This window comes from Microcaecilia unicolor, chromosome 2 (assembly GCF_901765095.1).
Source record: "Microcaecilia unicolor chromosome 2, aMicUni1.1, whole genome shotgun sequence".
Classification (NCBI taxonomy): domain Eukaryota; kingdom Metazoa; phylum Chordata; class Amphibia; order Gymnophiona; family Siphonopidae; genus Microcaecilia; species Microcaecilia unicolor.
Window position 1 is genome coordinate 279,808,814 of NC_044032.1, and position 20,501 is coordinate 279,829,314.

The 20,501-nt window shown below is 44.3% G+C and overlaps 1 protein-coding gene across 1 annotated transcript in view; it reads left to right on the forward strand.

Annotated features, from left to right (window-relative positions):
* The window catches only part of ACER2 (alkaline ceramidase 2), a 64,975-nt gene that overhangs the window by 37,031 nt on the left and 7,443 nt on the right, over nucleotides 1-20,501 (forward strand). The window contains exon 5 of the mRNA XM_030192432.1: nucleotides 10,024-10,161. Within this exon, the coding sequence (XP_030048292.1) occupies nucleotides 10,024-10,161 (138 nt within the window). The remainder of the gene's footprint in view (nucleotides 1-10,023; nucleotides 10,162-20,501) is intronic.

A 20,501-nucleotide genomic window follows, 5' to 3' on the forward strand; every position in this document is an offset into this window, starting at 1 on the left:
CCTCTAAAACCCACTGTAGCCACATGTAGTTGCCCCCTTCACCCCTAAGAGCTTTGGTAGTGTTGTACATTTGTCCCTCCCACGACCAAAAGGCTTGGATTAGGACGTTTCTGAGCTGGGCGTTTTTAGTTTCCATTATTGCTAAAAAAAACAAAAACGCCCATCTCAGAAAGGATCAAATCCATGGCATTTGGTCCGTATAAACCGTATTTTCGGAACGAAAGATGGACGCCCATCTTTTTCAAAAATACGGTCTGTCCCGCCTCTTCACATACCCGTTTTCGGACATAGACGCCCATGGAGATGGGCATTCGCGTTCGATTATGCCCCTCCATGTTGTCTAGTGGACATCAGGCATGCGGACAATGTATATACTGCCAGTATGTGTGGCAGGTGATGAAGGTTAATATCCCTCACTCGCAGGGACGGGTGTACAAGTTATTAACTCATACTGATTGCAATACAGCACAATGTGTGTATGGTATCCAATGTCCACGGGGGTTATGGTACATCAGGCAAACCACACGCAGGATTAAAATGCGCATGGCTCAGCATCTCAGTAATTTACGGTTGGAACGTTTGGAGGCCCCTTTGGTATTCCATTAGGTGACAGTGGGTCATCAGCTGGAAGAACTTAAATTTGTAGTATTGTGTATGGTTAATGCTCCTAGGGGAGGGAACACCTCATTAATGTTATCCAGAAAAGAGCAAAGGATGAATTTCCAGTGGAATACGGTAGCCCCTTTTGGGCTCAATAAAGAAATAGATTGGCTTAGCGTGTAATGGAAAGTTGGCGGGTTATTTAAAGGTGGTGTATCCGCTTGACTCTGTACGCATGCGCTGGCATCTAAGTTTGGCGCCAGACCATGGGAGTCAGGAGGAGTGCCTAATCGTCCATGTTGCCAGTAAGGGACGGTTTTAGAACTTTGTAGGACATTATGTTTTAAGTTATTATGAATGGGTATGTGTGTGTGAGAGGTAAATCAAAGAGACTTTGTTTTGTTCAATGTTCAGCATATGGACCCCTGAAGATGCTGTTATAGCGAAACATGATCCGTGTAGGGTCACGGCAGAACGGCATTGTTGAGCACAGAAGTGAAAGTTGAACTCAAAATACCCGGACACATCATTGTTATCGTCAAAGAGAGACATATGAATGAGCAAACTACAGTGTGGCAATGAGTAGCTACAAGGAACAGTGAGATGGTTAAATTGCAAACAAGGATTGTGTAAAACATTGGAGTAGCCATCGGACTGCCATTATTATAGCTATTGGTTTGCTGTATCGTCCTGGCATTTAAAGATTTTTGAGGACACATCATGACATTGTTCCTGCCATCAAGCTAAGCATTGATTTGATGTTCAGTAATGATTTGATTTAATGATGGACTAGATGCAGGGGAATGTTGGGGGGGGGGGGGGGGGGTGATGTATGTATGTAGGAATGAATGAATGATTGTATGAGGGAAACAAAGGTTGTGATTTGGTGAGAATATATATTTTAATAAGAGTTTGGAATAATTAAGATTAAATAATAAAGATTTGTATATGGCATAGTTACTGTGTAATGTTTATAAAATAGGTTTATTTAAGAGAATTATTGATTAAAGTAATATAGTAAGATTTTTTAGATTTCATAACCTTCTGGTACTAATGTCTATAAGACGTTTTATAACAAGTAAAGGATTCTGAGATTTGATACTTTCTCCATGCCCTCTCAAGACTTCGAACCTGTTGTTTTAATAGATACAGGCTCCAGTGGTACTACGGTTTATGTGTTGCTGAGGGACAGCAAACAGGACATGCATTCTAAAGTATCTACTCTGACTCAGGCAGGATGGTATCCCAAAGCTCTGCTTTTTCTGCAGTAGAGTAAGGCGTCTATGTCAGGAGGGATAGAGGCACAGAGTGGGGCAATGGTAGTTGGGTCAATAGCAGCAAACTTTCTAGTTTCTGAACATGCAGAAGTGAGTTTATGTGTGGAACTGGAGACACCAGAGTGTATAAAATTTGAGGTTTTAAGCCAAAATGATACCAATAAGTGGTCTGTCTAAGGAACAGGGAAACTTGTAAAGCTTTCAAAGATTAAGGGTGATTAGATTTGGTTTTGTCATCGGGAAGAGCCATTAACATGGGTCAATTTTGAAAAACGTTGCCCAAATTTGCCCACTCCTGTTCTAAAAAATAAAGTCTAAAGTTTGGTTGGCTACATGTTCTAAAAAATTGCAGTATTTTTGGCCTGAAAAGGGACTATATATTTGAATGTTTTCTATCCTTTCAAATTCAATTGTGGTGGTTAGAATATCAGGAAATATCTATGTGACAGAAACTTACATTCACTACCTATGTGATGCATGTTTTAATCTTGGGTTTAGTTGTGTTGTGCTCGATTTTGCTGTTGCATGTGGTTGGTCTTATCTTAGTTCTCGCTGAGTCATGCCTTCTAAGAACTCTTCCTTGGAACATGGGTTAATGGGCATAGAGCAGGGATGTTTTTTTCATACGTCCTGGCTGCTATGGGTGATATGCTGATTGCTGCTGGGGTGGAGAGAAGGATATGTAATCCTATATTGAGGTGCAGTAAGAAAAGAAGAATTTCTTTGAACTTAACACGGCTACCACACCTCTTTACTTTGAACTTAACGTAAGCCACAGAGGCACAAGTTGTCATATAGGGATATCTTGATTGGGAAAAAAGAATGAAGGCGTATATACTGTCTCGGATCCTGTGATCCAAATAGAAAAGCCTGTCACAGCCCAGAAATTGTGCATTCTCATGCATTGCTATGCCTGAAGCAATAAGAGCTTGTGCACATTTCAACCAAGTCTGCTCACTAGTAAAGACACAGCTCTTCTCTCAGACTTTCCCGTAAGGTGCAGAATAGGCATGTGAGATGCTATAAAAATTGTTAGAGGAAGAGAGGTTATGATAAAATATTATAAAGTTTATTTTTAATTTTTAATAATTGGAATGTAGTTGGTAATATGAGGATGAATATGTTTTGATGGAAATGACACCTTTTTCTTTTGTTTGGCTTTGCTTTCTGAAGCAGTATGTTAGATTAAGAGCGTACTTGGTCTAGAGGGAATACACGTACTGTATATTCTCAGTCAAGATCTAATTAGTGTATTGTTTATTTCTGTATTTGTCTTTACAAGCTTCAGATTCTCTGTGTCCCGTAGAGAATATTATACAAATCTTGGTCAACAAACTGGTTGAAAATGGTGGACTGGGTTCCAGTAGACATCCTTTCTGCATGCCTTGCTTCTAATTCACTAATAATCTATGTGAAAGATCAATTAATTTACTTAATTTTATTTATTTATTTAATCAAATTTACTACTCATTTTCCCATCTAAATGTAATATAAAATATACATAAATCCCTAAATTCTATAAATGGCACCTTAAGTTGTGCCAAATTGTGCACAACTTAATTGATTAACAAGCCAATCAGCGCTGTACTAAACAACCAATTAGGAACACTGATTAGCTTTAATTAGAATTTACATGCATAGCTTTCTAGGTGTATTCTATAACGCGGTGCACGTAAATTCTAATGTGCACAGTCGAAAAGGGGACATGGATATGGGTGTGGAATGGGTGGGTTGTGGGTGTTTCAAAAAACTATGGGGTCCTTTTACTAAGCCGCGGTAAAAATTGGCCTGTGGTAGTGCAAGTACGTCTTTTGGGCGCGCATTAGGCCATTTTTTTTACCACATCTAGGAAAAAGGGTTGGTTTTTTTTTAAGGGGCTGGAAAGTGGATGTGTGCTAAAATTGAAACCAGTGCATGTCCATTTTCGGCCTGAGACCTTACCGCCATTCATTGATCTAGCAGTAAGGGCTCATGCACTATATGCGCTGTGACCAGTCAGTGCACACCAATTGCCGACTAATGCCAGAAACGCCGCATGCGGTAGGAAATTTTTAAAAAAGAATTTGTCCCACGTTATGGGCATAATTATTGTTTGGGGGCGTGCTAGCATATTTATCCCACTCATGTTTGGAATTCAAACATGCGTGGGATAAACACAAAGGAATCTTGTTTAGAAGGAATGGTTCCGCGGAATCTTAGCCGAGATTGGGTGGCGACGCCGGTAATTGGGAAACAAAATGGGAGCTGGGCAGACTTCTACGGTCTATGCCCTGATTGTGACTGAATAGATAGGGATGGGCTGGAGTGTAAATTTTGAGGGGCTTTGACGTTAGCTCCAGAATTTAGTACAAGAACAGTGCTGGGTAGACTTCTACGGTCTGTGCCCTGAGAGAGGCAGGGACAAATCAAACTCGGGTACACATATAAAGTATCACATACCATGTGAATGAGTTTATCTTGTTGGGCAGACTGGATGGACCGTACAGGTCTTTATCTGCCATCATTTACTATGTTACTATGTTAGCCTGCTGGTAGTCTTATTTTGGCACAAGCTGCATGCGCATAGAGCCTACCATGCCTTTGTAAAGGGGCCACTATGTGCACTATTATGGAATGCACCCGATCTGTACCTAACTTAGGTGCAGGTATTTAGGCCTGGTTTTAAGTGGCCTAAATGGGTAAGAATGGCACATACGCATATTCTATAAACTACGCCTAACTTTAGGCATAGTTTATAGAATCATGCTAAGCACGTGTTTCTTTTTGCACCGATTTTTAAGGCGCCAGTTATGGAATTTATTTATTTGTTGCATTTGTACCCCACATTTTCCCACCTACTTGCAGGCTCAATGTGGCTTACATAGTACTGTCAAAGGCGTTTGCCCAGTCGGTGGATAACAAATACAAAGTTGTATAGTGATTGTATGAGGTATAAGTGGAGGGACAGAATGGATGAAGATTGCGTGATGTCCTGTTCGATCATAGTCATGCTGTGTTGGTAGGTGAAGAGGGTTACGTGGGGTCGTTGGGGTAGGCGTTTTTGAAGAGGTAGGTTTTTAGTAATTTCCTGAAGTTCAAGTGGTCGTGGATTGTTTTCACAGCTTTTGGGAGCCCATTCCATAGTTGTGCGCTTATGTAGGAGAAGCCAGCTGCGTAAGTTGTTTTGTATTTCAGTCCTTTGCAATTTGGGTAGTGTAGGTTTAGGTAGGATCTTGACGATCTGACTTTGTTTCTTATTGGTAAGTCTGTAAGGTCTGTCATGTATCCTGGGACTACGCTGTACATGATTTTGTGGACTAAGGTGCAGATTTTGAAGATGTTCCGTTCTTTGATTGGGAGCCAATGCAACTTTTCTCGGAGGAGTTTGGCACTTTCGAAGCGTGTTTTGCCTGGCTGCTGTATTTTGGGTGGTCTGGAGTTTTTTTATGAGTTGTTCTTTGTAGCCCGCGTAGATTCCGTTGCAGTAATCAGCATGGCTTAGGACCATTGATTGTATTAGGTATTGAAAAGTTGCTCTTGGGAAGAAAGGTTTTAATTGTTTGAGGTTCCACATTGAATAGAACATTTTCTTTGTTACAGAGTTTACTTGGCTCCAAATACATACAATCTAAACATACATAGAACAAGTAGAATCAAATCAAACAAACTACAAAAGGAAATAAATAAAACTACATTAACTAAAACATTCCAGATAGCTACTGGACATAAAAACAAAATGTATTCCAAATACACTTTTTCTACCTCCAGCACTATGAGCAAACAAAGTCATTAGAAAACTTGTGAAAATAACATATCTTTTAGCTATGTTTAGAAGTAGCTGAGCTCATTCTGAGCTCTGTGGATAGTTTGTTCCACATGATTGGACCTGCAGTGGAAAATGGGACTGGGACTTGATATACTGCCTTTCTGTGGTTTTTGCAAATACAGTCATGGGTCCTTTTACTAAGGTGCACCGAAAAATGGCCTGCGTTGATGTAGATACGTGTATTGAATGCGCGCAGGTCCATTTTTCAGCACGCCTGCAAAAAAGGCCTTTTTTGCCGAAAATGGACGTGTGGCAAATTAAAAATTGGCGCTTGTCCATTTTGGGTCTGAGCCCTTACCGACACCCATTGACCTAGCAGTAGAGCCACACGCGTTAAGTGGGCCGTAATGGTCTAGGTGTGTACAGTGCCGATTACAGCCCGGTTAGCGCTGCATGCCGGAAAATTTCTGGCGCACTTAGTGGACATGCGTAAAAAATGAAATTACTGCCCGGGCCACAAGGTAGCCGAGCGGTAGCTCAAAATTGATGCGAGTAGGACGCACATATGCGGCTTAGTAAAAGAGCTTCTCAAAGCGGTTTACATAGTATATACAGGTACTTATTTGGTACCTGGGGAAATAGATGGTTAAGTGACTTGTCCAGAGTCACAAGGAGCTGCAGTGGGAATCAAACCCAGTTCCCCAGGATCAAAGTCTATTGCACTAATCACTAGGCTACTTCTCAAACTTCTTGACTATGCAACATATATTTCACATATAGATAGTATAGACCAGGGGTGGGCAACCATGGTCCTTCAGAGCCACAACCAAGTTGGGTTTTCAAGATTTCCATAATGAATTTACGTGAAATTTATTTGCATAGAATGGAAGCAGTATATGCAAATCAATTTCATGCATATTCATTGTGGAAATCTTGAAAACCTGACTGGGCTTTGGCCCCCGAGGACTGTAGTTGCCCAGCCCTGGTATAGACAGTAACCTCCGGATTCTATATATTGCGCCTAGATTTCCGCGCTGAAATGTTAGAATGTTATTAAATGGACGTAGGGAAAAATCCACTATTCCTGGGACAAACAGTACAAAATGCTTTGCTCCTTGGATCTTGTCGGGTGATTGTGACCTGGATTGGCCACTGTCGGAGACAGGATGCTGGGCTAGATGGACCTTTGGTCTTTCCCAGTGTGTTGATGCTTATGTCTTATGTCTTAATTAGCCTAACAATCTAATCAGCGTTGTTAACAGCACAACAAGCAATAATGAGTACAAATTGTTAATAATTAGAATTTATGCATACAACTCCCTAATCATATTCTGTAACACACTGCACATAAATTTTAATGTACAATGGGTGGAGAAACGGGCTTTTCCAGGGTGTTCCAAAATGTATGCGCATTTTTATAGAATATGGCCTGTACCTAAATTTACACGCCAAGATTTACACCACAGTTTCATTGGTGTAAATGGATGCGCGTAGTTTTAGGCGCTGGGATAAAACTAAGCATATTCTATATACCATGCCTAAATCTAGGTGCCACTTATAGAATATGCTTAGGCGGAAATGTTTTCTGCGCAGATTTTTAAAACACCATGGGGCCCTTTTACTAAGGTACACTGAAAAATGGTTTCCAGTAGTGTAGGCATGGGTTTTGGCGCATGCTGATCCATTTTTCAGCACGCCTGTAAATAAAGGCCTTTTTTATTTTTTGCCGAAAATGGACGTGCGGCAAAATCAAAAATTGCCAGGCATCCATTTTGGGTCTGCGACCTTATCGCCAGCCATTGACCTAGTAGTAAAGATTCACACAGTAACCGGGTGGTAATGACCTACGTGCTTCAAATGCTAGTTGGTGCGCATCCAATGTGCACATCTGAAAATAAAAATGATTTTTTTGGACGCGTGCCAAAAATGAAATTACCGCAAGAGCCGGCCGGTAACTCCATTTTGACACGTGTTCGGCTTGCCTAGATGCTTACACTGCTTCGTGTATAGAATCTGGCCCTTATTGTGTACCTTTGGAATGGAGAGCTCAACATGGCCTATAAATTCTCAGAATAACCAAAAAAAAAAAAAAACCCTCACAAGTATTAAAGGTAAATCAGACACAGTGCGGATTACCAGACAAATGAGTGGAAGGAAATCTGGTTCAAGAATGTCCTTTATTAACATTTAAAAATCCCCCATAAATCTCAGAGCATTGAATTCGATGGGACTTGACACAGGCTATATTTCGGCATTATTGCCTGCATCAGAATGAATTCTGACATAATGCCAATGTGATGAATAGTTAGATTACACATTTTTCAAATTAATAGGAGTAATGATCTGCTTTGGTTATAAGAATGACAAAAACAAAAATACTGAAGTACAATCCTGCAGTAAGAGGGCTTCTAAATCTCTAGTGTGGGCCATCTATATGTGTGTAATGATATTAAAGGATTCAAACATTTCAATATAGAGTATTTTATTTTCTTTTGACTATTTAAAACTCTTATCCATAACAAGCCTGCTTTTTTTTTTCAAAAAGAAATACTGTTGTCCGAGCATTGCTTCGGTTCTAATGTCTCCCTTCTACTTTTTTTTTAAATCCTCTCCAGGGTCTCCTGTCCTTTTGATATTTCTTCCCTATGTCCACCGTTCATCCATCCATCTTGACTAGTTTCTCCCATCTGTATCTGTATCGCTGTCCCTATGGTCCCTCCAGAGCCAGCATCTCTTTTCTGTCCCTGTCCCACCTCATATCTGGCTTCTCTCCTCTCCCCTTTTCTCCTGTGCCCCCTTGACCCCCCCAATCCCCATCTGTAGTTTGGCATCTCTCCCTCCATCCAATTGTGCCAGTGTCTCTCCCTCAGTCCAGTCTCTGCCTTTCTCTCTCTTCTTCCTGCTTCCCCTAGTCCAGCATCTGTTCCATCTTTTCCCCCTTCCGTTTGCTCCAGGTCTCTCTATCTTTCCTTGGCCCCCAACCACAAGTCCAAGTTTTCTCTCACTGTCTTCCCCTCTCCTTGGATCCAGGCTCTCTCCCTTTCCTCCCCACCCCCTTGCTCAGGTCCAGTGAAATCTGTCTATCTCCATTCTCTCCCCACCCCCACCCACCCCCGTCCTCCAAACACTGGCAGGTTGAGGCAGAGGCGGCACTGAAGGCTGCTCTGTGTCCTGCAGGGCCTGTCCTCTGTCTCAACTTCCTGTGGGCAGGACGGAGCAGAGGAAAGGCCTTGCTGGACAGAGAGCAGCCTTCATCGCTGCCTCTGCTGTGACTCGCCAGTGTTTGGAAGACAAGGGAGGAGGAGGAGGAGGGGAATGGAGGTAGGTTGCTGCCGGACTGCCAGATCTGGGCGTGAGAGGGGAAGCAGGCTCAACTTTCAGGCAGCCCTTACCATTGAATGGCCCTGGGCATTTTGCTGGGTTCACTCAATTGTAGCTATGCCCTGGTAAAATAATCAGGCATTCTACCATAATTACTCTCCCATGCGTTCTCAAAAGGGATAATTATCTGACTATAATCAGCAAAAATAAAATGCTTTATAACCCAACTGTCATATTTACCTATAAGATGGGTGACATTGGAGAACCTCTTAGATGTCTCTATTTCTCGATGTTTGTAGAGCCACTTCTAATAAAATGGTGTTTGGAATCTAAATTGGATTCAGGGGCAACAGGATACACAAATGTTCCTCCACCAGCACACAAAGATGAAAGGAGGCAAAGGATAATCCCAAAAGAGGAAAAATGGTACCACGATCAGCTGGGAAAAAAATAGTGCCTATCGCTATTCTATAAATGGTGCTTAAATTTAGATTAGCACCAGGAACTGCAAATTCATTTACGAGAATTTGGTCCTTTATGTGCTTTAATTCAATTATAAAACAGTACTATTAAATAAAGCATGAAGTAAGAGACCTTAAACCTCTGCTAATGAACTGTTTTTTTTAGGGCAGAAAAACAAATGTAGGGACTCCAATCTGTAAAATCAATGCATTCACCAGAAAGTTCCAGTAGATGGGCACAGTTAGGTGCAGTGCTACGAACACTTATACCAGCCTTTTTCATGACTGTATGACAGCACTGTGGGCCATGGTGCAGGAGGTTCCAAATTGAGTTTCCTGCCCAAGGCCTGGGGGTGTTGCAGAAGTTGTGTGTTCAAGCTTTGGATAAGGGTTGAGCCCCATCGTCGCTATTACAGCAGTGTGTTCCCTGCTCACACACAAGCAGTACAGAAGGGGGTCAGTCTTGCAGGAGACTGCTCTCTCTTGGCCAGCAAGAGAGGAAGTGCATGCTGTTGGGGGAGGAGAAGAATGGATAAAATCAGATTAAAAAGTAAAAAAAAAATAGCTATGTACGAAGGCCACGAGTGACTATCATCGCACTCCTCTTGTGTTCTTTCAGGTGTGAGAATGCACGTGTCTACAAACTGGGCCTGCTGGCTGGACTGTGGTGGACATTGGCCTTATTGTGCTGGATCAGTGACAAAGCTTTCTGTGAAATGTGGTCCTCGTTTAACTTCCCCTATTTGCATTGTGTATGGTAAGTACCCCTAATACGCCGGCTCTGTGCACACTACAGGCTGCTTATCTGCAGCGACAACGCAGTTTTCTTCCAGTTTCCTCTGGTGCTGAGAGCTGAGTATCAGAGGTGGGACAGAGATGCAGCAGGACTGCTAGCAACCCTTTATCCAGCTCTATCACCTTTTTTCTCAGGTGCCTGGTGTTTTGGGGTTTTGAATAGCAACATTGGCTAACATATAAAAAGAGGAGAACCATCTTTATGCAGTACCCCTTCTATTGTGTGTTTTGCATAAAGGCGAGGGGCGTGTGATTTATTCATAGGGTGGGGCGATATACTTCAAGCCCCTTTGGTCACAATTTCTGGGACCCACAAAACATTCTTCACATGGAACGGTTATATTCCAAATAAAGTCTTGGCTACAGATAAACATCTTCAGTGGTAACAGTCTGACATGCAAATTCTATATCAGAGAGCCGATTTATAGGCGCCAAGAACACACCTATTCTATAAGGAAAAGTAGGTGGCCAAAAAAGTGCCTATAGAGCTGGTATAAATGCTCATGCCTAGGTTGTTGCAGGACATGCATAAATTTTATCACCCATGTGTTGACCAAACTCTATCCATGTGAACACCCACCTGCAAACAACGAGCAATCGACATTGGTATGTACTTACACAACTCTATGTCAGCAGCAAATGGTCATTTATGTGCATACAAGCCGTAAAGCCCGTTAAAACGGACGACATTTTTGTTCTGAAAAATGTAATGAAATAGCCAAAGCAAGAAATGAGAGAGGATGTCTACAGTACACTTTTATATACTATGACCTCCTCTCTCCCCTGCCCCGCCCCCCTCCAGCCACCCATGTCCAGGTACTCTCCTCTCTCCCCTGCCGTCCCCCTCCAGCCACCCATGTCCAGCGACCCTCCTCTCCCCCTGCCCCCCTCCAGCCACCCATGTCCAGCGACTCTCCTCTCTCCCCTGCCGTCCCCCTCCAGCCACCCATGTCCAGCGACTCTCCTCTCTCCCCTGCCCCCCCTCCAGCCACCCATGTCCAGCGACCCTCCTCTCTCCCCTGCCCCCCCTCTAGCCACCCATGTCCAGCAACCCTCCTCTCCCCATGCCCCCCTCCAGCCACCCATGTCCAGTGACCCTCCTCTCTCCCCTGCCCCCCTCCAGCCACCCATGTCCAGCAACCCTCCTCTCCCCCTGCCCCCCCTCCAGCCACCCATGTCCAGTGACTCTCCTCTCTCCCCTGCCGTCCCCCTCCAGCCACCCATGTCCAGTGACTCTCCTCTCTCCCCTGCCCCCCCTCTAGCCACCCATGTCCAGCGACCCTCCTCTCTCCCCTGCCCCCCCTCCAGCCACCCATGTCCAGAAACCCTCCTCTCCCCCTGCCCCCTCTCCAGCCACCCATGTCCAGTGACTCTCCTCTCTCCCCTGCCTCCCCTTCAGCCACCCAGGTTGTCCAGCGAATTCTTCAGGGCAGGCAGGAAAGATCCCCAGTCTTGCCTGCCCGCTGCCGGCGCTGACCCTCCCCCACTGCTGGATCACTCTTCAAAATGGCCGCTGAGACTTCCAGCGGGGGGGGGGGGGGCAGGGTGGCTGGAGGGGGACAGGGTAGAGAGGAGGGTCGCTGGATATGGGTGGCTGGAGGGGGGGGCAGGGGAGAGAGGAGGGTCGCTGTACAGTGCTGCGTACGTTTAGTATAGCGCTTTAGAAATGATAAGTAGTAGTAGGTGTTGCGGTTATGATCAGCTGACGTCGGGAGAGACCTGTGACGTGTTGCGTCGGTCACTATTCATTTATATAGTAGGATGTGTCAACATACACGCATACATGAATTGGATACCAGCATTTATGCAGGTTCTCCTTATAGAATTACCCCCATAATGCATGTGAACACTGTTTTCACTACACAGCATTCGATCAGTAAAAGTTCTTGTAAGCCTTCTATGGTGGCGAATAAAGGGAAGCCTTGACAAACTCTCATTCAATCCAGGAACTGGCCTGAAAACTTGGGAGCCAGAGACAGAGGCCTCTCACCCATAGTTCAGGGGCAGGGTGGGGTGGGGGAGAGTATCCTCCTCTCAGCCACAGGACTTAGGACATGATTTACTGGGACTCTCTTCCCATTCCATTTCCATTGGGAAAGAAGCCTTGGTAAATCAGGTTCCTAATGTGCCACCAATTGACCCTTTCCCCAAACGTGCTCTCTCAGCAGCATGCCAACTCCACCCCTCCCCCCCCCCCCCCCCCGGTAGCTGTATATGAGGTGACTCTCTCTTTAATTTATTTATCAGCTGTGACATAGGTTTCCACCAGGTTCCCCTCTCAGCTCCAGCACCACCATGACTTTACTTAGTTTATTTATTTATTTGCTGCATTTGTATCCCACATTTTCCCACATATTTGCAGGCTCAGTGTGGCTTACGATATGTTACAACAACATTCACATTAATGGAATAAGAATTTCAAAATACAGATTTAGATAAGTTATATAAGAATATCATGGCAATCATATTGATGGAATAAGAAATTCAGAACTGTAACAAAGAGATACATAAGAATATAATGTAGAATTAGGAGTGTATAAATAGATAAACATAACATAATGATATCAGGACAAGATATAATATGCAATGATCAGGATGTGATTAAAATAAACAAGTTAGAAGACTTCCAAAATAGTTGTATCTGATGTAATTTAGGAGTCAGTTGATTCTTCACTCCCACCACCCTGTCCTCTCTCATCCCTCAGGCTCCTTTAAAGTTTTATCTCCCCATCCAGCCCTCCTTCAGTACCCTTATTTTCCTCATCCCTGACTCATGGCTGGTGCTAAACCTGCAGGGCCCAGGGAAACTATGCCGCCTTCAGATTGAAGCAGGTTTGGGGCCTCATGTGGCATGGGAGCCCAAGGCAACTCTTCCTCTCCTCCACTGCCAACTCCAGACTCTGTTCCTTTTATGTCACTGCACCGTATGCCTGGAATATACTTCCTGAGTCAGTACGTCAAGCTCCAGCTCTGGCCGTCTTCAAATCTAGGCTAAAAGCTCACCTTGTTGAGGCTGCTTTTAACTCTTAACTCCTATTCACTTGTTCAGTACCCATGTCTGTTTTATCATTCCCATCCATAGTAATTCCCTTAGCCCTTATTTGTCCTGTTTGTGTGTCTTGATTAGATTGTAAGCTCTGTCGAGCAGGGACTGTCTCTTACATGTTTAGTGTACAGCGCTGCGTACGTCTAGTAGCGCTATAGAAATTATAACTAGTAGGTTGCTCCCCCCTAATATGCTGGCTCTGCCCTCCACTTTCCTCACCCAGTCTACCTTCTCATTCCCCCTGTTTCAAGCCCCTCCCTTTCAGTAGTCTCCCTTTCAGTTCTGCAGTCTCAAACCCCTTAGTTCTTCCCTCCGCCATATTTCTCTTCTGTTTGCGTAGCACAACTCAAATCAAGTTTGGGTCACAGGATTCAGGAACTCCTGAGCTGGTTTTGTGGTCACGAATCTCATGAGATGTAAGATTGCAAGAGTATCATGAGAGCTCCTGCATCCTGCAGCTGAAACTTGAACAAAGCCATGCAGTGCAGGTGAAAGAGTAATATCTATTTCAGCAATAGCAGATATTTAAAAAAAGTTCATGCAGACATGAAATCTTGCGTGCCAATGAAAACCGAGGACAGCCATCTCAGAAACGACCAAATCCAAGCCATTTGGTCATGGGAGGAGCCAGCATTCGTAGTGCACTGGTCCCCCTGCCATGCCAGGACACCAACTGGGCACCCTGGGGAGCACTGCAGTGGACTTCAGAAATTGCTCCCAGGTGCATAGCTCCCTTACCTTGTGTGCTGAGCCCTCCAACCCGCCCCCCAAAACCCCAAACCCACAACTGTACACCACTACCATAGCCCTTAGGGATGAAGGGGGTACCTAGATGTGGGTACAGTGGGTTTGTGATGGGTTTTGGAGGGCTCACATTTACCACCACAAGTGTAACAGGTAGGGTGGGATGGGCCTGGGTCCGCCTGTCTGAAGTGCACTGCACCCACTAAAACTGCTCCAGGGACCTGCATACTGCTGCGATGGATCTGAGTATGACATTTGAGGCTGGCAAAAAATATTTTTAAAATTTTTTTTGAGGGTGGGAGGGGGTTAGTGACCACTGGGGAAGGAAGGGGAGGTCATTCCCGATTCCCTCCGATGGTCATCTGGTCATTTAGGGCATATCTTTGTGGCTTGGTCATAAAAAAAAAAGGACCAGGTAAAGTCTTCCAAGTGTTTATCAGGGACGCCCTTTTTTCCATTATCGGTCGAGGACGCCCATGTGGTAAGCACGCCCCAGTCCTGCCTTCGCTACGCCTCCAACACGCCCCCATGAACTTTGGTTGTTCCCTCGATGGAAAGCAGTTGAGGCTGCCCAAAATCGGCTTTCAATTATGCCGATTTGGGCGACCCTGTGAGAAGGACGCCCATCTTGCAATTTGTGTCAAAAATAAGCCTGTTAGAGTATTTGACACCTGGGGCCGATCATTTTTTTAACACCCACCTCTTCTCTATGAAAAAATTATTTTTAATAATAATCCACGAGTCACACAACAAGGGTTTGCCTAAAAAAAGGCAGCACCTTAAACATTGCAGTGAGCACTAGAACATCAATTCACCTATTGTAAAACTAAACAAGCCAGATTAGATGTTCCTGCCAACAAAAAATCATGTCTTTTTCACAAACACAGAACACAGATACACCCTCACCCAGTATTCAATAAGTAACCACAAACTAAAAATAGAAATATGTAGACAAAAATTAAATTTAACCCCCCCCCCCAATAAGTCAGATTCTGCATACAATGCGACACCACAGAAACAGTGATACATGTCCCCTAGTACTGTGCAATATAAAGATAGCAGATGTAAATTTGAAAAAACTGACCAATACCAATCATCACTTTACAAATTAACAAACAGAAATAAAAGGAAAATAAGATGACACCATTTTATTGGACTAATACATTTTTCAGTTAACTTTCAGAGGCCAAAACCTCCTTCCTCAGGTCAGTACAGTATACTGCTGTTACGGTATCCTGTCTTGACCTGAGGATGGGGTTTTGGTCTCTGAAAGTTAGTAAAAAATGTATTAAAATTAGTCCAATGAAAAGATTACCTTATTTTCATTTTCTATTTATCACCACAACTACAATGCTACTTTATCCTAAAGCAAAAAAAAAAAAAAATCTGTTTTCTACATTTGTTGTCTCTGTTTTCTGCTTTTTTCATCTGCTTTCTCTCCCTTCCATCCAGCATCTGCCCGCTTTCTCTGCCCCTTCTATCCACTGTCTGCCCTCTCTTCCATCCTGCATCTGTCTTCTCTCCCTTTCCACATGGTGTCTGCCTGCTTTCTCTGCCCCTTTCTTTCCCTTCCACCCAGCCTGTGCCCCTTCTCTCCTTTTTACATGATGCATTCCAGCATGATGCATTCCAGCATCTCCCCCTCTCTCTATCTGTTCTCTCCCCATCAATATTCTGCTTTCCAGTATCTCCTGTATATTTTAATTTTCCCCTTCCCCTGTGGTCTGGTTTCCCTCCTCTTTCCATGCTCCTTTCCCCTTTGGTCTGGCATCGCTCTCTGCCTCTACACCCCCTCTTCCCCCTCGGTCTGGCATCGCTTTTCCTCCTCTCTCCACCCTCCTTTTCCCTTCCCCTGAGGTCTGGCATTGCTCTCCCTCCTCTCTCCACCCTTTCTTCCCCTTCGGACTGGCATCGCCATCTGATCTTCCTCCTCTCTCCACTTCCCTTTCCCTGCAGTCTGACTGACATTGTTCTTCCACCTTGGCTCTATCCACCTCCAGCCCTGCTCTGCAGGCCTCCAAGCTTTCCAGGCCCACTGGCAGCATCAGTGATGTCAGATCTGCCTTTTAGCCTGCTCCACTGTACAGCTTCCCTTGTAGGCGGAATGTTGTACAGAGAAGGCTTCCTGGGCTGGCCGAAGGCAGCGCTTATATTGCTGATGCACTCTGCCGGAGGTCTGGAAGTTTAAAGGCCTGCAGAGTGGGGTGGGGGTGGAGAGAGGAGGGAGAGCGATACATAACCGCACTAGTTGGAGGGGGGATGCCAGGACGGAACCCCTAATGCAGCAGCACCAGCACTGCACATCCCAGCAGCGGCAGCACCACATGAATCGGGGGGAAGATGTCCATGGCAGCCGCAGCACTGCCTTATGACCTGCACCCGGGGTGGGCCGCCCCCACTTCCCTGCCCTCGGTACGCCACTGCCTCAGAGAGGGGTGATTTTAGATACTGTACATACCAAGTCATTCCTTATTCTGGACAGGTCCTTGTACTATAACACCTGTGCTAGTAGCAAATCTGAGGGGACCCCCCCCCTATCCTTAAAATATCGGAAAAGGAAGGGCAATGGGAATGTTTTGGATACGAGTAGGTAAGACCTTTTGTTTTCTTTATCTTCTAAATTTCTGCCCATTTCGGGAAGAGCACTTTGTGTCTCCCTGGCAATGGTGGGGAATTGGCGCTCGCTCTGATGAGGTCATTTGGTGATTAGGAGTGTGCAGCCACTCTTCGTAGTTTATTATTATATGTGGCATGGAAGGCAGCACCAAAAGGAATTTTGCACAGTACCATAGTGTTTCTCAGCTGTACAACTGTCCTTTCTGACAGGAAGCTCCCACGCCTGACCCCCCCCCCCCCCCCATTTCATAACTTTAGCTTTTTAAACATAAACAGTGATCTCTCACTTTGTTCCTGTGTGTGACAGTCATGTCTGTCTCCTGCAGGTGTAAATTCTGTGACATCACTTGAAGTGCATGATGGGAGTTCAGGGCCAGGGGAAGTTGAGATGGTTGCCTTTCTGTCACTATTTCAGCACACTTCCAGTGCTCAAATGAGGTATCCAGACAAGTGCTCATTGAACCTACTAATGAGTGGGAAAGTGCGAGGTTTAAAAAGCGTTACAAATAAATAATAAATAATAAGTAACAAAACAAATTATGTTCCTAAAACTGAAGATGTGAATTCTTATTTTTGTCCTGCCCTGCCACTTCCTGGGACTCAGTCTGAAAACAAGGTTTTAGTCTGATACCTTCTGGTCTATGAGGGGGTAATTCTATAAGGGGTGGGGGCAGGGGTGTGCTGGTAAATTTTTAACAACGGGCTCTTTCTCCGGGCATAGCTGGCCCTGAAATTTTTTTTTTTTGGGGGGGGGAATACATGCCTCTCTCTCCCCTCCCTTGTGCGGGCACGCTAGGCATACCTTTGTCGAGCCCCACCAGCCAATAAATGGACTGCCACCATTCTCTGCTGCTTGTTTCTGGCTCTGAGCAGCATGATGGAACCTTCTTACGCTTGCATGAAAAGTCCCAGCCTGATGCTCAGAGTCAAAAACAAGGAGTAGGGAGCAGCAGCAGTCTATTTACTTGGCTGGTGGAGCCAGCATCACTGCCAGCAATGTAAAAGAGAATTCAGGAGGGGGCCCAAGCCCACATTTTGGGAGTCAGTTGTTAAAGTAGCTATGGGGAGGCCTATTTTAACAACTGGCTCCTAAATTCTTAAAAACGTAACAAACGGCTCTCGCGAGCCTGTGAGAGCCCGCTCCAGTACACCACTGGGTGGGGGTCCCAAGATTTAGGCACCAAAAGTGCACGTAAATAACTGGAATATCTGGATTTAGCATGGATCTGCACACATTAAGAAGGAATTCAATAAATGGTACTGAAAAGTTGAGAGCGAAGCACTATTCTATAAAGGGAGCATACCGTTTGGTGTGGATCCAGAAGCTTAACTGTTGGGCGCCATAATTATGGCAGCTAAAAGCAGGTGTGAATGCCGGCACCCAATTTAGGTAAACTTTAATAATGTGGCAATACGTGACTCCTAACTCCAGTGCTAATCACAAAACTGAGATTAAATAAACCAGAGTCCAACTTGTTATACAATATAATCACTTGAAAATCCTACATAGACCTCGGTGGTGGTTATCGGATGTTTCGATAACAGCGCTGGTTGGCAAGAGAAGGAGCTGAGTTATGACGGGGGTTTGTCCTTGAGACAGCTTTATGCGAAACATGTGCTATGTTGGACTGCCTGAGCCGACAAAGCTAAGTTTATAATTTGAACATTTATTAATACGTATTGTTATGCCTTTGACTTTATTGAAACAAACTAGATGGACAAAAGTAGATACCAATGAGACAAATTTAGTGCATAATTCTTGAAGCACAAAAGCTTTACAGCTTCGAGTTGCACCACCGAGGCACCCAATTTAGGTGCACATCGGGTGAATTCTGTAAATCCATGTGCAACTTTTTGGAATGCCCCCGGCACGTCCCCTGGCCAAGCCCCCTTTTCAAATGTGTGCAATTGAAGTTATATGCTGTGTTTCATAGAATAGTGTGCAGCAAGATGAGCGCACAAATTTTAAAGACTTCCAATTATTGATGTTTCCAAGCTCCTTAGTCAATTATTTGCATGTGCATCTCTGATGCTCGCACAAAGTTGGGTGTAGAAATTTGGGAAGGGTATAATCTCTTACAAGTTTACTGTTATTGTTCAACATTATTAAGGAAAGGACGACTGCAGCATAATTCTCTTCCTAAACAAATGGGGCAATTCATTATGACTGGTTTACAAATCATTAATGTCAGCAATGTGATTCATTTTAATTGTAGTAATGTCTAGCATAAAAATATACTCTTTAAATGTTAATGGATTAAATCACCCGGTCAGAAAAAGGTCTTAATGTACCTTGAAAAAAATAAATAATAGGAGGCTGGATTTGTGAATTCTTCTATTCCCCAATAGTTTCAAAAATTGAGGAGTAGCAATACTGATTAAGAAATCAGCTGATTTAATTATTAATTAACACTTTCCATTCTATTCTATGCTATTCTATTGGAATCTTTTATAACACGTTTCCTAAAATGATTCACGGTGGTTTACTACTACTACTTATCACTTCTATAGAGCTACAAGGCATACGCAGTGCTGTACACCATATATGAAAAGAAAGTCCGTGCTCAAAGAGCTCACAATCTAAATAGGGCAGGCAAACAGACAGAACAACTAAGAGGTAAGGGAATTAAAGAGGTGTGGATAAAAGGGTACAGGGCAAGTGAGTAGTGGTTAGGAGTCAAAAGCAGTGTAAGAGGTGGGCTTTTAGCCTGGATTTGAAAATGGCCAAAGACGGGGCTAGATGTACAGGCTCGGGAAGTCTATTCCAGGCGTGAGGTGCAGCAAGATAAAAGGAACGGAGTCTGGAATTAGCAGTAGAGGAGAATGGGACAGACAACAGAGATTTATCCACAGAACGGAGTACCCAAGGGGGTCGTAGGGAGAGACAAGAGTGGAGAGGTACTGGGGAGTGGTAGAGTGAATGCACTTATAGGTCAGTAAGAGAAGTTTGAATTGAATGTGGAAACGGATAGGGAGCCAGTGAAGTGACTTGAGGAGAGGGCTAATGTGAGCATAGCGACTCTGGCGGAAAATGAGTCGCACAGCAGAGTTTTGGACTGATTGAAGAGGAGAGAGATGGCTAAGTGGGAGGCTGGTGAGAAGGTTGCAATAATCTAGGCGAGAGGTGATAAGAGTGTGGATAAGGGTTCTGGTACAGTGCTCAGAGAGGAAGGGACGGATTTTGCTGATGTTATAGAGAAAAAAACGATAGATTTTGGCAATCTGCTGAATGTGAGCAGAGAAGGAGAGAGAGGAGTCGAAGATGACCCCAAGGTTACAAGCTGATGAGACAGGGAGAATGAGTGCGCCATCCACAGAAATAGAGAAAGGGGGGAGAGGAGAGGAGGGTTTAGGGGGAAAGATGAGAAGCTCAGTTTTGGCCATGTTAAGTTTCAGATGACGTTGAGACATCCAGGCAGCGATATCAGATAGGCAGGCTGATACATTGGTCTGGATGCTGGTTGAGATTTTGGGCGTAGAGACGTAGATCTGGGAGTCGTCAGGGTAGAGATAGTATTGAAAGCCATGGGATGATATTAGAGAGCTAAGGGAAGAAGTGTAGATGAAGAACAGGAGAGGACCGAGAACAGAACCCTGAGGTACACCGATTGGTAGTGGGATAGAAGTGGAAGAGGATCCACCAGAGTGTACACTAAAGGTGCGAAGCAAGAGGTAGGAGGAGAACCAGGAAAGAACAGAGCCCTGGAATCCAAGTGAAGACAACATATCAAGGAGTAAGCTGTGATCAACAGTGTCAAAAGCAGCGGATAGATCGAGAAGGATGAGGATAGAATAGAGACCTTTGGATTTGGCTAGTAGCAGGTCATTGGAAACTTTTGTAAGTGTAGTTTCAGTTGTATGAAGAGGGTAAAAGCCAGATTGGAGCGGGTCAAGAA